The following is a 17168-nucleotide window of genomic DNA, read 5'->3' on the forward strand; positions in this document are numbered from 1 at the left end:
TACTGCATCACCTTAATGTCATGTGTTTAATATGACATATAATGTTGGAATATGATCTACTGTACCTGTAATATGCATCAAATTGCATTTCATCTTACATGCAGTCATAAAGGCTAGCTGGTGGTGATTTCCACAGTTAACAGTAAGAAGAATACATTTTAGGTGCTGTGCAAATATTTCAGGAAGAGGTGTGCAGGTTAATCAGGAAAAAAAACCACCACTGTGAAGAGTTTTCACTGGAACTACTTTTTGTTTTCTAAAGTAAGAGTCCCTTTGAAAACAAGCTGCCAGTCAGGTTTGACTGACAGCTTGTTTGTAATGTCATTTGTAAAGTGTCATTTTTCACTTTTCAGTTTTTTAGGCATTTTGTCATTTGGCTGAACCATCCATTTAATTTTAGCACACAAATACAAGGAAAAAACTTTAACCATTGTTTTAAGACTTACCGTGTCTCAAATACAGTACAAGTGTGTTTTGGTTGTAATATAGAGTCGTATCACTAAAGTATTCACACTTACAAAAACTACTGCACATGATATATAACCACCTAGCTCATGCACAGGTTTTCTCTCTCTACTTGTGAAAGAGACATAATGTTTCATTATATTAAGACAAAGGCAAGTGACAATACCACTCCTGGTAATTGTGCAGTGCTTCAAACATACTTCTCTTTAGATGTGGGGAATTACAGGCCATGATGAAAATGGCTGATCTACATTGGGTTCCAGGTTATTTTTAGAGCTCTTGTTGCCTGGGTTACAGGAGACACACAACTCTAGCCAATATACAGCTATGATCCCTCCTGAGGTGAGGATGGTGGAATGAGAGTGGTGGGGGTTAAGTTAACAGTTCGGTTACAGTTTTGACTCATGGAGCGAACTAAGGTAAACTTGGCCTGAAAATAATGGCTTACTTGCTCTGTCTGAAGTTTGTATAGACTGATACAAAGCTTTCATAACTCATTTAAACACATCTTCCTCAAGTCCCAAATGCCTGATGGGTCCTGTGAATGTGTGCCATTTTAAATAATCATTGGATAAAACAAGTGCTTTTTTCTAATGATTGAGTCTAGTTAAATGTTTGATTTTAAATGTCACTCGCATTCACATAAAATGAAACTTACTATCAGTTCTTACTTTTTGTAATCTCACTTGAAATAAATCATTTTATTCTATAGAGGAAGAACACTGAAGAACTACCTGCCCTCTTGTTGTTAACTATCACAGATATTTGAAACAGAAACATAATAATGAGTACCTTGATACAGGAAGGGTGGCCCACTTGTAATGTTGGAAATCTGAAGCAATTTATAAACATAGATGTGTATCATACAGTACAGTACTGTATTTCTGACCTCTGCCACTATGTTTCTGGCCAAATTTTCATATTTGTAAGAACCTGATTCGAGAATTTTAAACTCTTACTGTAAAAAAGACAGTATTTTTAATTTAAGAAACACTCTACTCTGCAGGAACCACAGCACAGAGAAAACATCCCCATCACAGGAAAAGTAACATCCTGCAGATATTGTAAAGAAGCATTCAGTCATTCATTGCCCACACAGTGCTCTGGGGAAACAAACAAATAGCATTTGTAACAGCTTTAAGCAAAAGAAATAAAACACAAAAGGCCAAATATTCAGAAAATATAAGACTGATGCAAACTTGATGTTGTTAAAAATGTATTCAGATTTAGCCAGACCCGTGTTCAAAACGTTCTTTAAGTAAATCAGTGAGACTCGACAGAATGTGGATAGTGAATCAGTAGATCTGCAAGTTTCACCCAGATGTCAGATGTAGTTGGTAGACTTCCATATACTGATACTTGTGAGACCACATTTCTTCTCGCAGAGGTCAGCAAATAGGTCTTATTAAGCATTTCAGCTCTCTGTCCATCATAAGTTGTACATGTATACATGTATACACACCCACCTCTACGGAAACCCAACTTAAATGCAGTAACTGTACTGCATGTATCTGATCTTCTGTGATTATATGTGAAAATGTATGCTTGAGTTCACAGGTCTTATTCCATCATTCATCCTTGACTGGGTCAATCTCTCCTTCCACACCAAGCTTCTGTAAACAGATGAATGAAGGTGTCTGTACATGAGGTGGTGATTTCAGGTCACCACCTCATAGTTGTATGCCTCCACCAAGCAGTCAAGTTCCAGTATATACATTTATGTCCACACTTAAATTGTAATCTGTTCATAGAACCAAGTGGACATTTGTGCCAAATGTAAAGAAATTCCCTCAAGGTGTTACTGTCATGTTTCATTTCCAAAGGCTATGGCCATGGCCACAGCTGTCACTGGTACCATTACTCAACCATACACAGTACTGATGTAAATTAAATGAACAGGTTTTACATAGTACATGATAGGGATAAAAATAATAAAAAACCAGAACAGTAAAAAAAAAAGTTGAGAACAATTTTATTAATATTTTAGGTCATCTATTTTGTTTTTACTGTACATGCACATGAGAACATACATGTGGCATCTGAGTGGAATAGATCAACGCACTTCCACTGTTTGTGGCCTTAAAGTACAGATATACCTAGCAATACGCCATCAAAGGCTTTGAATAAAATTACCTATAGCATCTAAACACTGAAGAAAACAGAGCACATTCATAATAAAAATAATAAAAATCTACCTTTGCAAAGCTTTTATGGGAAAGAAATGTATTTTACACATGTTAAACGTCAAGGACACAAGGTAGGACAATACAATGGGGCATTATCAAGGGCTGTGTTGTTAAAACTTTGCTGGTACTAGTGAACTTCTGAGCAATCCTCCAGAAAAACATTCTTCCGGTAGTGCAAAACCCACTTGGTTTGCAGAGAAACAAAAAAGACCATGTATGACACAGATGTTTGTCATGCATACAGGTATGATAAAAGTGCAAACACAGAAGTACAAGTAGTACAAGAGAAGTATATTTGGTGACTCATCCTCTCACCACTGTCACTGCACCCACGGGTCTCAGGGGGCAGCAGAACACAGAGTTCAGCCAATTAGGGAACTGCGTGCCACCACACAATGTAGCCTCCTCCACAGCCAGTAAGCAGTACGCGTGACTATAGAATGAAACTGCATTGTGGCTTTGTATGTGGGTACATACACTGATTATAACAGTCACATCAAGCAGTGCTAGTAACACCCAGGGGAATTTATGCTACCTTCACACAAAATACAAATGGCTAAATGAAAATGACTAGTTGAGATGCTGTATGAATATTATAAGAATAAGAGAGTGAACAACATCATTTCTTGTTTTCTGTCTCTTCTCGCCCTCCTCACAGGATTAAACATGCCAACATTGTATCTCTGGAAGAGATATTTGAGAGTAAATCACACCTCTACCTTGTAATGCAACTGTGAGTATTCACATATGTGTAGGTTTGTGTGATTCGTCTTTGTGTGATGTGTGTTTCAGGCCCCCTACTTGTGTTATCTACCACGCACTATATGTCACATGCCATTAATTGCACTCTGTAACACACTTGCATGTGCGTTCACATACATGCACAGCCTGTGCTATACCAGCTCACAAACACCAGTTGGGAGTTCACCCTCACACCTGCAGCCTGCAGTCTGTCAGCCTCCCACCCTCCTCAACTCCTGAAATGTCAGAGAGAGAGAACCAGAGAAAGGACAGAACAGGATCAGGAGGGCTATTAACTGAGAGGTTCCTGGAAAATATCAATCATTTATGCATTAATCACAGTCAGTGGCAAATTAGAGAAATAAAAGCCAGGGGTAGGGAGGGAGGGAGGAGTGCACATTTGTCAAGGGAAAGACTGATGGGAAATCCCTTTCTTGGTAATATATCATAGGGGAATTCAAAGTATGTGGACGTGGTGACACAGAAAACATTACTGCCCAGCTTAGCTATTACATTAGCTTAGCTATTACACTACTTCTCTTCTTTTGCTTCTGTTCTTCGTTGGCTCTGCATCTGTTTCCTCCCTTCCTCATTGTTTCTCTCATTTCCTTCCCTTGTTTGTAGTATGTTAAAAATATCAGAGATTTTTTTGTTTGTGTGTGTGTATGTGTGAAAGAGATACTCTCTGTTGTTCAACAAAACTTACAAGTCAATATGTTTGCACCACTCCTTTTCATACTCTTCTTTCATCCCTCCTCATGCAGGGTTTCTGGAGGGGAACTCTTTGATCGCATCATAGAGAAAGGCTTCTACACAGAGAAAGATGCCAGTAAGCTCATTCAGCAGATTCTGGATGCTGTTAAATACCTCCATGACATGGGCATCGTGCACCGTGACCTCAAGGTCAGGAATACTGCATTAATAAATACTGTATGAATACTGTATTTATAAATGAAGTTGTGTTAACGCTCAAATATTTCCCGTTATCTCGCAAATTTAGTATTTAGCATCGTGTTTCTTTGCTGATAGTAAACAAACTTTAGTTTTCATAATTCTGCCTGTACAACCAAAATCCTTATATGAAAATTTTATAATTATATGTTAAAGTGGTGGTGTCCACATTTATTTGTTTAGGAATGACTCTTCATGCTTTTCTATTACATCACTCTGTGTACATTGAGCATTGTTTTTCCTTGTAGCCTGAGAATCTGCTGTACTACAGCATGGATGAAGACTCAAAAATCATGATCAGTGACTTTGGTCTGTCTAAAATCGAAGGCTCAGACAGTGTGATGTCAACAGCCTGTGGAACACCTGGATACGTTGGTAAGGCAGTCAGTTACTTAAACGATCATCAGTTGTCCTGCTAGCAGTGCTACATTTAAATTTAATACATTTTCTCACTGATTAGTTTGTATTCACTACTGTAAGATACAAATGTTATAATTGGTAACCATTTTATTATTTATCTTGACTGAATTTTCTTCTCTTTATAATTTCAGCACCTGAAGTGTTGGCTCAGAAACCCTACAGTAAAGCTGTGGATTGCTGGTCTATTGGTGTCATAGCCTATATTCTGTGAGTAACTGTAAGACCTGCCCTGACTGAACACAGAATGAATAAATTCCTGCCTATAAATCCTCCACTAAGACAATATTTAAATTTTTATGCCATATTAATCATGATGCAGTCTCTATGTTTTGCATTCAGATGGTTTAATAACTTCATCATCTTTGGTGAGAAAAACTTTTCTGTCTGCCTGTCCTGTTTTGTTTTTTCTCAGTTTGTGTGGTTATCCTCCGTTCTACGATGAGAATGATGCCAAACTATTTGAACAGATCCTGAAGGCTGAATATGAGTTTGATTCTCCTTACTGGGATGACATTTCAGACTCAGGTATCAATCACTTTTCCTATATGTACATCCACGTACCACCTAATGCTTCTCCCCTTATAGCTAATTCCAGAGACAAAGATCGTTTATCCAGTCAGTGTTGTTCTTCACACACCACCTGAACCTTTTTCCCTTTTAGAGAAAGTTGAGAGAAATGTTTCTCCAAGATCTCTAAGCCAGTAATTATTTTGTCCAGTCTCTACCAATCACCTTGCAGGTGTTAAGCCTACGGCATCATGGCAACGATCCAATGTTTTTAACAGTCTCAACTCTTGGACTGGGTCCATTTTTCCCTACTCTGGGCGAGCAGCTCTCCACCTTTTAGAACAAGTTATACATATAATGCAGCAGCCTCGAGATTAATGTGATGTTGTAGCCTTCGGAAGTTACTAAACTGTGCAGCTGGTGACCTTTGGATCTCTCTTTTTCATTATAGCTAAAGACTTCATAGTCCACCTCATGGAGAAAGACCCCAACATACGTTACACCTGTGAGCAGGCACTTCAGCACCCCTGGTACTTTCCACTATCATGATGCACTTTGCCTTTTTAACTAATCTAGCTTCACATAATACCACAACCCTTAGTGCTAATGACATTTTCTCAGTTCAACTTTGCTATTGTGTTATGGTAGCTGTACAATGATGACCATTGTCTACTGCAGACATTCTTTAACAAACCTTTCCTTATCTTTCTCTTTTTCAGGATTGCTGGAGACACTGCTCTGGATAAGAACATCCATGAATCAGTCAGTGCTCAAATCAAGAAGAATTTTGCTAAAAGCAAGTGGAAGGTAACTTTCTTTGTATTAAGTAAAATATGTTGGGAACCATTGCGATAGAGATAAATGGGATTCCACTGGGTTATAATGCATTTGTATCTTTTCCTGTGCAGCAAGCATTCAATGCCACAGCAGTGGTTCGTCACATGAGGCGTCTCCAGCTGGGCACGAGTCATGAGGGACCTAACCCCAACCTGCCCAGCCCGTGCCAAACTCATCTGCTGATGCCAGAGGAAGATGCAGGTGCCAGCTGTGGGTTTAGTTTCTAGAGTTGCTTAATTCCCTCTGAATTATTAGTTGATCTCACACACACAGTCATGAGGACCCTAAATACAGCAGGATCACAAGCAAAATATATGGATTATACTGCCCCACAAAGGCAAAGTGCAGTAACTACACATTTGGTCAAAATTAAGTTAAGACTTGAATTGGACTTGGTGACATCAGGTTTACCTTTGACAAAGTGTGTGATTTGAAGTATGTTTCATTTCAGAGAAAATTGTGTTTGCAGTAAAAGCCAAGGCACCCATTCTGCGCTTTGGCTTTTTCTGGTTTTGACTGTGCAGATAAAGTCTGCCTTAATAACATTAATCTTATTTCACACAACCAGCTACCAGGAGCTTTAAACATGGCAAAATCCCATGGCAAAATGTTGTTTGTTGTTAGAGCTTAGTTAGCAGGCTAGCAAGCTAAAGTAAAGCAAGTTGCATAACTTCTGTCTTATAAGAGCTCCCATGCTGATACACGCTGACAGCAGAGGATCACCCAGCTTAAGTTTCCATTTCAACATGGTTTTATAACAGCTTTGTGGGTGCAGATAGCACAGATAAGATAAATGTATTTGTAAATATTCCCATGATATACTGAACAATATATGAAAGTGGTCGTTATTAAGATGTTTGATCTCTAATTCTAAGAAATTCATACTTATGTTCATGCTAAAATAATAATTTTATAATAATTTTACATAAATCATATCTCTTTAGAAGAAGATCTACTGCATAGGTGCTTGATAGAAAAGCAGCCAGAGATGGAAAATGTACATAAACTCAAGTAAAAATACCTACCTACAAGTACTTGCCACTAAGTACAACTTCAACTTAGTTACTCAAGTTGAAGTACTAAGTGCATGCATTAAAATATTAATCACAAAAGTATAAGTATTTCACCATGAAAACTACTTATGGAAGTTATTAATCAATGTTGTTAATAACATAAACATTAAAGTGTAGTCCAGTTTTGTAAAAAATAAAAAGACTGCGAGAAAGGTGAAATATAAGATAAAATATGTACTATAGTTACTAGTAAAGGGCCAAAATCTAGAGCAAAAGCAGAAGCTGGTAAAGGGGAGCTAGTTTTAACACTTCATGTACTGACAACTGTTTATCATTCATAATAAAACACCAGTATTTATTAGTTCTTTATTAGTTTATTTAAAACTCCCAAATATAACTAGTACCTAAAGCTGTCAAATAGACATATCTAGCTAAAACACATTTGTCTGGCCAGTTCAAAAACTTTAAATGTTTTCGTTAATTCCACTGTTTGCCTGTTTTAATGCACTTTGCAGCATGTCTGTTGTCATTTCTGCATTTCTACTGCAAAATATTTTTACTCACTGACTCTCACTGACAGCTACAGTCCTGATGACATACCTTGTTCCTTTCTGTCTCAGAGGTTTGTTGTGAGGGAGGGTGCTCCAAGACTGTCGATGGCGGGGCAGACCCTCTGTCCAACTGCACTTACCGCTGCCACCCGACCAGCAGGGTGTGATCCCTGCTCCTGCTCCGCTTACCTGTCTAATCAATCCCAGAGACTTTCCAATTTTAACCCCCTCGGTGGAAGCAGAGGCATTATCTCCCCCCTTATCTGGTTAGGAATACAGCGTCATTCCAACCTCTCACCTGCAGGGGGAGCAAGCCTGTCCAGCCTGAGAAGGAAGACCTAAAATGGGATGAGAAGGAGGAGCAGGGAGATTTGATAATAGTGGTGATATTGATGATGATGACGATGCACCAGAGCGGATCAATTTTACAGACTGGGCTGGCAGTTTGGGTTGGCAGGAAGGAGGAGACGCTCCTCCAAAAGTGTATCAGGGGGATTGTTTTTGCTGAAGTAGGACAGAGCTTGTTGGACACTGTTTTTAATCAAATTGTCTTTTTGTTTGTTTTATTGTTTACTGTTTTATATATTTTTGTGTTGTCTTTTTATCCTACTTTTAGACTTAGGAGTGTAAATCCAGAAACTATATTTGCATGATCAGGAGAGATTTTTCCCCATGCATGTTTTGATATCTTAAATATAAATATACCCTGTTGCAAAAAAAAGGCAGCATGGAAGTATAATGCAAATGACCGAGTGTTGTGCAAAGTTTGTCACTGCAGAAGGACATAGAGTATTTTGATATGTTGCAGTATATGACATGAAAATTAGTCAGATGTTAAATTTTTCTCTTTAAATTATGCTTTTAGACAATCAGTGACAGAATAGTTTATGCAATCAAATCTCCATCTATTATGTAGCCTTTCTTGTGGCGATCTAATGTTTCCATGCAGTGGTCAGGCTTTTCCCTTCTTTTTTTTCAACCCCTTTAACCACTCGAGCGCAGGAATATATCTTTGTCTAAGGTGCCTTTAGGATAGACAATATGGTGGGTTTATTTTTGGGTAACTTTTGAAATGTTTATTGTGTTGTTCTTGCAGCACAAACCTTTTCTGTGACTTCATATTTTGTATGTATCATATTTTCAGCTTTAAAGTGTGCTTTATGCTAAGTACTGTAATCTCAGAAGGTAGCAAGGCCTGCACACCTACACCTACACTGCTATTAAAGTCCATCAAAGTCTGCTCTTAACAATAAGAACAATATTAGATTATAAAATGGGTAAACAACACTGCTTCACCAGGGGCCTCGTTTATTCAAAAAGAAAAAGTACATTACATTAAAGTACATATTATTTTAGAACTATTTAAAATGTTCCCTCAATCATACCCAGATTGTGAACTTAATTACAAATCTTACAATACATTTTTTGATGAAAGACCTAAAAAAATACTGATCTTCGAGACTGGGCTTGTTCATGAGGATTTTGTTGGTTGTGTGGATGCAAAAAACCCAACAAAAATGTGATATGCATCTGTCACCATGTACTGCACTCATAGTGTCATTACACTTCTCTTACATTGTTCTGCAGGCACATCTAACCAGGTTTAGAAAACTGGATAAAAGAGTGTAAATATGCATCAGTGCTCTCTTTTTATTCTACTGTACATCAGTTCATTCATTCTACTTAAAGGTAGACATGCAGAAACACGGCAGTGTCCATTCTTTAATCGACTTTAGTCTAAACAGTTATTTAGAGGAAAATGAATTGTGGAGTAGCAGGTGTAGTGGACATTTGATTGAGCTCTCAAGCCTCTTACACTGACTGTCCTGGGTGGTTCACAGCTCTCAAAGGCAGGTGGAGGTGATGCTGACATGCTTCATTAGCTCCATCCATCCTCTGATCACTCTATCTAACTTTGAAAGGGTCGCAGTTGCTTTTTAAACAGTTCTTTCCCTCCCTGATACAAGAGTATAGACTTTTGCTGATGATATGATTTAGTTCTGATAACATACATTTGCATGATGTGGCTTGAAATTTGTTAATACTAATAATATAAACAGTGAATAGTGCATCCACTACATGTGATGATGTTACAGCAACAGGAGAGATTTGTGTCAGATGTTTTACTCCTTCACAAGTTCTCTTTAAAAGTTTGCCATGCAGATGAGTAAATGGAAACCAAAGGTGTAACTCTCGTTAGCAGTCAAAGCAAGTTTAGTTTGCTGCTTCAGAAAGTATTTTTGAGCTTTAGTCTGCATCTCTATTGGGTAGATGTTGTAGTGTGTTTGAACAGTAATATCTCTGACAACTCCAAATTGTAATGCAGTAAATATTTTGTCAGGACGTTTTCAGTATTGATTGTTTGTATGTCATGAGTTAGTGACAGTAAAACACCTACAAAAGCACACATTCGGTGGCATAAGGAGGCAGTTGACGTAAATGTTGGCCAACAATGTCACAATTAATATCCCCATAATGAAAACAACACTGCTAACATGATACGTCACAACACTTTTCCCACTCTTTATTCATTTTATGGTATTTATTCATTCATCCTTTTGTAGTTACAGTGGACTCTATCCCATGTATTCAAATTCAAATCATTTCCACAAACACATACAGATATGGTAAGAAAATTCTTTGTTAGAATGAACACAACTAACGTTTTAAAAACGTCATGGAGGCAAAGAGCCTGGAAACAGAAAAGATTTTTACATTCCAGTGCAGTGAAACAAGTGATGAAGAAATCCATAAGCATATCCCATTACCTCACCACTCAGCCACCCTGGCAGGAAAATAGCAGGAACAATAGTACAATTTACAGTTAGGTAAAAGGTGCTTCACTACAGGGTATTTATTTTTAATTGCTGCAGCTTTTGCATTAAAACTGATCATTCTTCAGCACATATATTTTATCTTTGCATCAACCTAAAGGAACGAGATGATTTGTGTGAAGGTTTCTCCTTTTTGAATGACTACTATGTGGTAAGATTCGCTGTGCAAATTAGTATTTGTACCATTAATATGTTGCGTTTTAATAAATGGTTGGGGCTACAGTACCTACTATATACGCAGAAGCAGTGGGTTGTTGAAAAGTAATTCCTGCTCAGTGTGAAAGTCAGTGAAGTGACCTGTGTGAGCAGATTTGTAAGTGAAATATACATTAAAATCCCTGTCTATGCATCATGGAACTGTCCGAGTCTCTTTGTAACACAGAAAATATATATTTTGTAAGCTTGTGTTTCGTATCATTTACACTTTGAACAAAACATGCTAAAAGTCTAACAACAGTGAAGAGATAATAATTGTATGCCTCTTAGAGAATAAGGAAAAATTGCAGTACTTGCACCCAAAATGTGTTTAGAACTATCATTACCTTAGAATCAATGTAACGTATCAACTCCATATTCTTAAATTTCATTTACATAGTTTTGTAGTTTCAAGTACAAGGTTTGTAGCTGCGCACATAAAAGCACATTTTCTGTTTCTGTCAAAATTGCATTCCATACCATTTCATTGTTTATGGTAAAATACAAACCAAAAAAACAACAACATATCCAGCAAATAAACACTCCCCAGCCAAACAAAATCACACACTTTAATATTTCATTGGACCGCCTTTCACTTTGATGATTCAGCACACATTCACCGTAGCATCACTTCGATAAGCTACTGTAATATCACAACATTTATTCCCGTCCAGGTCCCGTCCCGTCCATCAGGTGCATTATTTTTTCCATGATCTTATTTTGATGATGGGACAGTTGGAGAGCTGCGCAAAGTCTTCTTGAGCACATCCCAAAGATTCTCAATGGAAAATGATGAGTCATGCTTCCTGAACCACTCTTTCACTGTTTGAGCCTGATGAATCCTGGTATTGTCATCTTGGAATATGCCTGTGTCATTCAGTATATTCAGGTCATCAGCTGACCTCAGTCTTTGGACACATAACATTACTGAACCTAGACCTGACCAACTGCAGCAACCCCAGATCATAACATTGCCCCCACAGGCTTTGTATAGTAGACACTAGGCATGATGGGTGCATCACTTCACCCGCCTCTCTTCTTACCCTGATGCTCCCATCACTCTGGAACAGGGTAAATCTGGGCTCATCAGACCACATGACCTTTTTCAATCGGACAGTTCTTAACCCAGTTCTGCCTACATTGAGAAGCTACTCACTGCATCAGTTAGGGTTAACTTCCTGTTAAAACATAATCATCCATGCAGTAATTATCCAGTTGGAGGCTCTTACCTATTTGCTTAATTTGTTGAATCCAGGTGGTGACTTTTTTTTTGGACGGGTAGTGTATAACTACTGCATTGTTGCTTTAAAGTTACTTTCATGCTTGCATGACAAAAAACTGTTCTAATAATATAATTCGAGTGATGCTTTTCTCAGTGGTGAAATGCTGCAACTGTTGATCTCATGAAATAGTTTTGTGGCCTAAGAAGGTTTGTGATGAATGCTAATTTCATAGTCTGCTACATGAAGCCTCTCTCGTTCTCTCCAAGGAATGCTGGGTAATTGAGGCTTGTGGTTTGGCTGTTGAAGCATTACAATGGAGGAGACTAGGGAGCAGAACGAGAGTGGGAGGCTGGTGGTCAACCTCATTCAGGAGACAGTAGACGCAGTAAAAATGATGTGGTCAGACCAGAAACAAGAGGCTGATTCCAAATAATAGGAGAGCGATTGCATCAGTCACAAGGTGGAAAATGTTCAAAGATGTAACCTGCATTTACTTTGTGGAGAGTGGAAAAAATATGACATGTGGCCAAGGACGAAACGTCCACCTCTTGGAAAAGTAGATCAAGCGTGAAGACAGTGGGACTACATACGTAAAGCTAATATGTTCTGTGTTTAATTTGTCTTCTTTTTGTAAAGGAAAAGCAAAGGTTTGCCGATTAAGTTTGTGTTTAGTCAGCAGCCTCCTCGCAGTGTCACTTTGAATGGCTGTTTCCCATCCTGTCACAGAATGTAAAAACTGAGACGTTCGCTCAAATTCATCATTTGCAAGTTGATTTATCTGAGTTCTGCCAGTTATTTAAAGCTTTAACAGCAAACGAGGCACCATGTCATCGATACACCCGCTAAATGCAAACAATGCCGAGTGTACCAAAAGATTCATGCTAGAACTTTAAGTGCGGCTAAAGAAGCACTAAATCATTTGGTTAAACATCTCACATTTATGGCAGAGATGGTATTACTACATGATTACATTCTGTCAGGTGTCAGACTAATGTCCTACAGGTGTGGTAACCACCTTCCCCGTATTATGTCATTGTGCTGACATACTAATGGTTGCTAATTAACATATTTAATCATTTGCTAAACTGATTGATAAAATAATGTATTAATGTAATATATATAATGTAATACTTTTGGGTGTGTTGATAGTGAAAGATAAGGACCTCAATAGTTATACTCCAATAATTATGAAGATAATAGATAAAAAAGTATAGATCAAATGACAAACGAGTTTATTACAGCATCTTTCATAGAAAAGTCCCAAATGAAAGAAATATAACTTTTCATTATTCAGGGTAACCTCTTTTCCTTTATGTCAAAGTGTTGAGTTAAGGTTCAAAATGAAAGAGCAAGTACAGACGTTGCCCTCATGTCTGTCAGCAGGAATCTATTGTGCTAACATCTGTCAGTGCTCTCAGGAGGTTTATGTGCCCTTTTATGACCATGTTGTCCTTCGTCATGTGTAGGTAAGGAGAGTTTCCACAAGTTGTTTAAGCTTTGCACTCTTTTTAATCAAAATGTAAAGTAAATATTTGGTAAACCTGCAGATTTACCAAATATTTACTTACTGTAATAGACTGGTTTATGGGATCGTCTGAAAAAGAAACAGTAAACCATTTAAGATATTTTGGAGATTATTTAGGGTATATTCAAATTAATTATGGTTTGTACAAGGGTTAACCGAGCAACATTTCAAGTGAGTAAAACTTCTGGCCAGCGAGTCACATAAATCATAGCTTTAATTGATAATATGCTGGATCATGAACCTGTTTCCTACTCGTGTACTACTGCACTGCATTGTAGCTGCTACCTGCTCACTGGCAATTTGTAACACATGAAATGTTTCAAATATGTACCACATGCAGGCCATGTATGTGCATGGCTGCACATGTGTTTGCAATTCCAAAATGCATTAAGTGACTGTAGCATTTTATATTAAATTGTCCAAAGAAGAATAACAAATATGGAATGTGGAGTTGTGGAGGATGGAGTTATAATGGAGTTATGAGCCGCAAGTTCTTCACAGTTTAAGTACACATGGCTCTCATGTCTATTTAGGATTAAATAATCTCTACAAATGCATTCACATGCATGAGTCTAGTCAGACACACACACACTGCTTAGCCAAAAAAAAAGAGCCACACACTTTTACAGCATCTCTGCAGCCATGCATCTCTGGGATTTGTTTCTATCAGCTTATGCAATGTCACATTCATTTTGTTCCAGCGTGGCATTGATTTCTTACAGAGATCTTATGGTGGATGGTGGGATCAGATCACTGCATAAAGTCTCCTCCAGCACATCCTGAAGATTGTGGCCAGTCAGTGTGATGAAAATGATGTCTCAGTTTGAGCTTGATGAATCCTGGCATTGTCATGTGGGAATATACCTGTACCGTCAGGGATTAAACAATCCCTTCATGGAATGACCTGGTACATCCAGGTAGTCAGCTGACCTCGTTGTGCTGTCAGCTGAAACATATTAATCACTGCTGTAATTATCCAGTGGAAGGCTCTCACTCATTCGCTTACTGAAATCTAGTTAGTGAGTTTGTTTGGCCAGACAGTGTATGTACATATCAGGCACTATGTGGAAATAGAACAACACACACTGTACAGTACATAACCTGGGGGCTTGCTCAATAAATGGTTGTATGGTTAGATTTAGAGTGGCTTTATGGACAAACATCCACAGAACACTCATATTCTTGTCATTAACTATTCGCTGAAATCTTTTCATTCTATCTCAGCATTTGTTTTGGATGCAGTGTGAGAAAGCTCAGAGCATCTAGACCAACTTTTCTTTGGACAAAAACATGGAAAAACAGACAAATCTCATTAACATAAAAAGATTTTCCAGTTCCATTGCTGCCCCATCTTGAGTAAAACCAGGTTGTTTGAGTTTGAGTAAGTCAGAGTCCCTTAGGTGCTGGAGCAGAGGACAACAGACTTAAACTATACAGTGGAATCACCCGTCTCTTTGTGCCCTGGAGATGAGTGACGTGCAGTTTGTGAACAGTTCACTTATTGTGAATGACTCATTTCAGCCGAAATGGGTGGGAGAGAACAACATGTTTGTTTTTTTTCTTTTCAAAAGCTGCATCTTAAACCTGAATCTGTTCAAGTCCAAAAAGATGTTCAAAGGTCTTAATGCATGAGCTGAATACTGCGCCTTCTTGGAACATCAGAGAGCCTTTCAGTACCTGAAGCCAAAGCACCACAGTTTATGAAAAGCTGCAGACCCTCTAAGTCCTGCATGACTGTGCAAACCACAGTTGGTAATAATAAACAGGCTGGAGAGTGGGATCAAAAAAAGAGGGATGGAGAGTCTCTGGCAGAATAATGAGAGCCACTAATTTTCCACTTTGGGGAAAATTCAGTCTACAATTAGGGTCAAACATGGTCAGAAACTTGACATCCATGTTAGTAAGACATGCAATACTGGCCTGTGCTGGGAGTTTACCCCAACTGTGTTCGGCAGATGAAACTGAAAATCCCTGTCAGGAGCAGAGCATGAAAGCAAAAATGTATGTGAACCCTTTGTAATTGTATGATTTTCAGCATTAATATCTCATAAAATGATGAAGATCAGATCACATTTTATGAGATATGGATTCATATGGATATGAATGGTTCACATGCTTTTTCTTGCCACTGTAAATAATTACTAAGTGAGTGTTCTTCCACACCTTTGCACATCTACAATGGGCTTTGACAGATTTTGTGGGTACAATGGATCAAAGAGGATAACAGACAGGTTACAAAGTGGAATTTGGGGTCACCTGAGGTCACTGTGAGGCTCAGCATATGCTGACAGAGATAAGTGTGAAATGTGCGTGTCCATGTCTTCCCATATCCACCTTTGATGCAAACATGCTCACACACATTTTACACACTGCAGCGCTGTGCTTTTTTAAAACGTCTGACAGCGACTATACCAGGGTGAATGGATGGCTGTTGGTTGAGAGTCCTGCAAATAATGATAATGTACCTCTAAAGTTAGTTTCAGTGCTGTGTACACAGTGTACTGCACATAAGGTTTTAGTTTCCAACCTTTGCTTTTGGTTCTGTGAGTTCTTCTCACTATGCAAAGACATGCAGGTCGGATCTGAGCATGCATTCAGGGGTTGTTTCTGGTTAATTTTAAGATATGTTTACACCGTACACAAAAATGAAGGGATTAAGTGATTCATAGTGTTTGGATCTCATGACCGCTGCCTTCTTCATATTTACTGGTTGTCCAAAAAGTGTTTTCTTCTTTTGCTCTGTTTATTTCACAAGGGAGTAGTTAGCTTCTACTTGCTGTAAAATGATCTGCTGTTCTTTGGTTTGCTTAGCAGCATTAGTGTATGCATCTGTCCACCAATAAACACACGTATGCAGGTTTTCATTTACAGATATTCTGCAATCCTTTGACTCTCTATAAGTGAGTACCTGCACAATTTGCCTTGACTTTTCACCACCACGGTCACACAGACCTCCTCTTTCCATCTGATACACGGATTTGTTTAGTCTCCCAGTCTGCTCCACCTCAAAACCTCATCATCAGCTAATAATACTTCAGGACAGGGCGCTAAACAAACAGACGACGGCTCAGTGTGAATAAGAAAAAGTAACATCCATCACCAGTACAACATTCGATGCACCTCTTTATAAAGGCTTTAAATGTAGTCCAGAACGAATGCAGTCTAGAAAAGCCTAAATTCCTTCACAGTCACTGAAAAATGTTGTAAACATCCACAGTGGTGAATATGACAACATAAACCTAACATCTGCAAGTCTAGTCATTCCATATAAAAAAACGGCTTGGCAGCGCTAACAACAAACACATGAAATCCTCCAGCTTGTATTGTGGATCTCATCATCAACTGAGACAAAGGAAGGAATAATTACAAGTGAATGATGAAGCGAGAGAAGATGGGGATGGGGAGGGAAAAACATAGTTTGTTAGTGAAGGTAAAAACAGAAGTTTAGCATTAGCCAAATTAGCAGAAATAGATGGATGTTGATTTCTAGTCCAAAATAAAGTTTGTGTCCAGTATCGGGTTAAAAACTGGGAACAAGACAGATTACTTCCCAGACTGAAAGAACACAGTGTATGGCCTTTATGCATCCCATAAAGTACGGTAATCAAATCTGGTGATATGATGAGAAGTAAAATACTGAGGTCACTCTTTTTGGCCAGCCAAGATTCTACATTTCCCTCTCTAGGGTCTCGAGATTGAGCCTGCAGTACGGTGCTGAGG

General features: G+C 38.4%; 1 protein-coding gene across 4 annotated transcripts in view; it reads left to right on the forward strand.

The window, feature by feature from the left end:
• camk1b (calcium/calmodulin-dependent protein kinase Ib) overlaps positions 1–10857 on the forward strand; it is a 32950-nt gene extending 22093 nt beyond the window's left edge. For 3 of the 4 annotated variants that reach the window (XM_026347618.1, XM_026347617.1, XM_026347619.1), the window contains 9 exons: positions 3310–3384; positions 4157–4295; positions 4592–4718; positions 4895–4970; positions 5176–5288; positions 5722–5800; positions 5990–6077; positions 6179–6308; positions 7741–10857. In XM_026347618.1, coding sequence (XP_026203403.1) covers positions 3310–3384; positions 4157–4295; positions 4592–4718; positions 4895–4970; positions 5176–5288; positions 5722–5800; positions 5990–6077; positions 6179–6308; positions 7741–7838 — 925 coding nt within the window. In that variant the 3' untranslated portion in view covers positions 7839–10857. Of the gene's footprint in view, positions 1–3309; positions 3385–4156; positions 4296–4591; positions 4719–4894; positions 4971–5175; positions 5289–5721; positions 5801–5989; positions 6078–6178; positions 6318–7740 lie in introns of all 4 variants that reach the window. The other variant, XM_026347620.1, reaches the window with a different exon arrangement.
• Positions 10858–17168: the final 6311 nt, after the last annotated feature.

This window comes from Anabas testudineus, chromosome 5, assembly GCF_900324465.2.
Source record: "Anabas testudineus chromosome 5, fAnaTes1.2, whole genome shotgun sequence".
NCBI classification, from domain to species: Eukaryota; Metazoa; Chordata; class Actinopteri; order Anabantiformes; family Anabantidae; genus Anabas; species Anabas testudineus.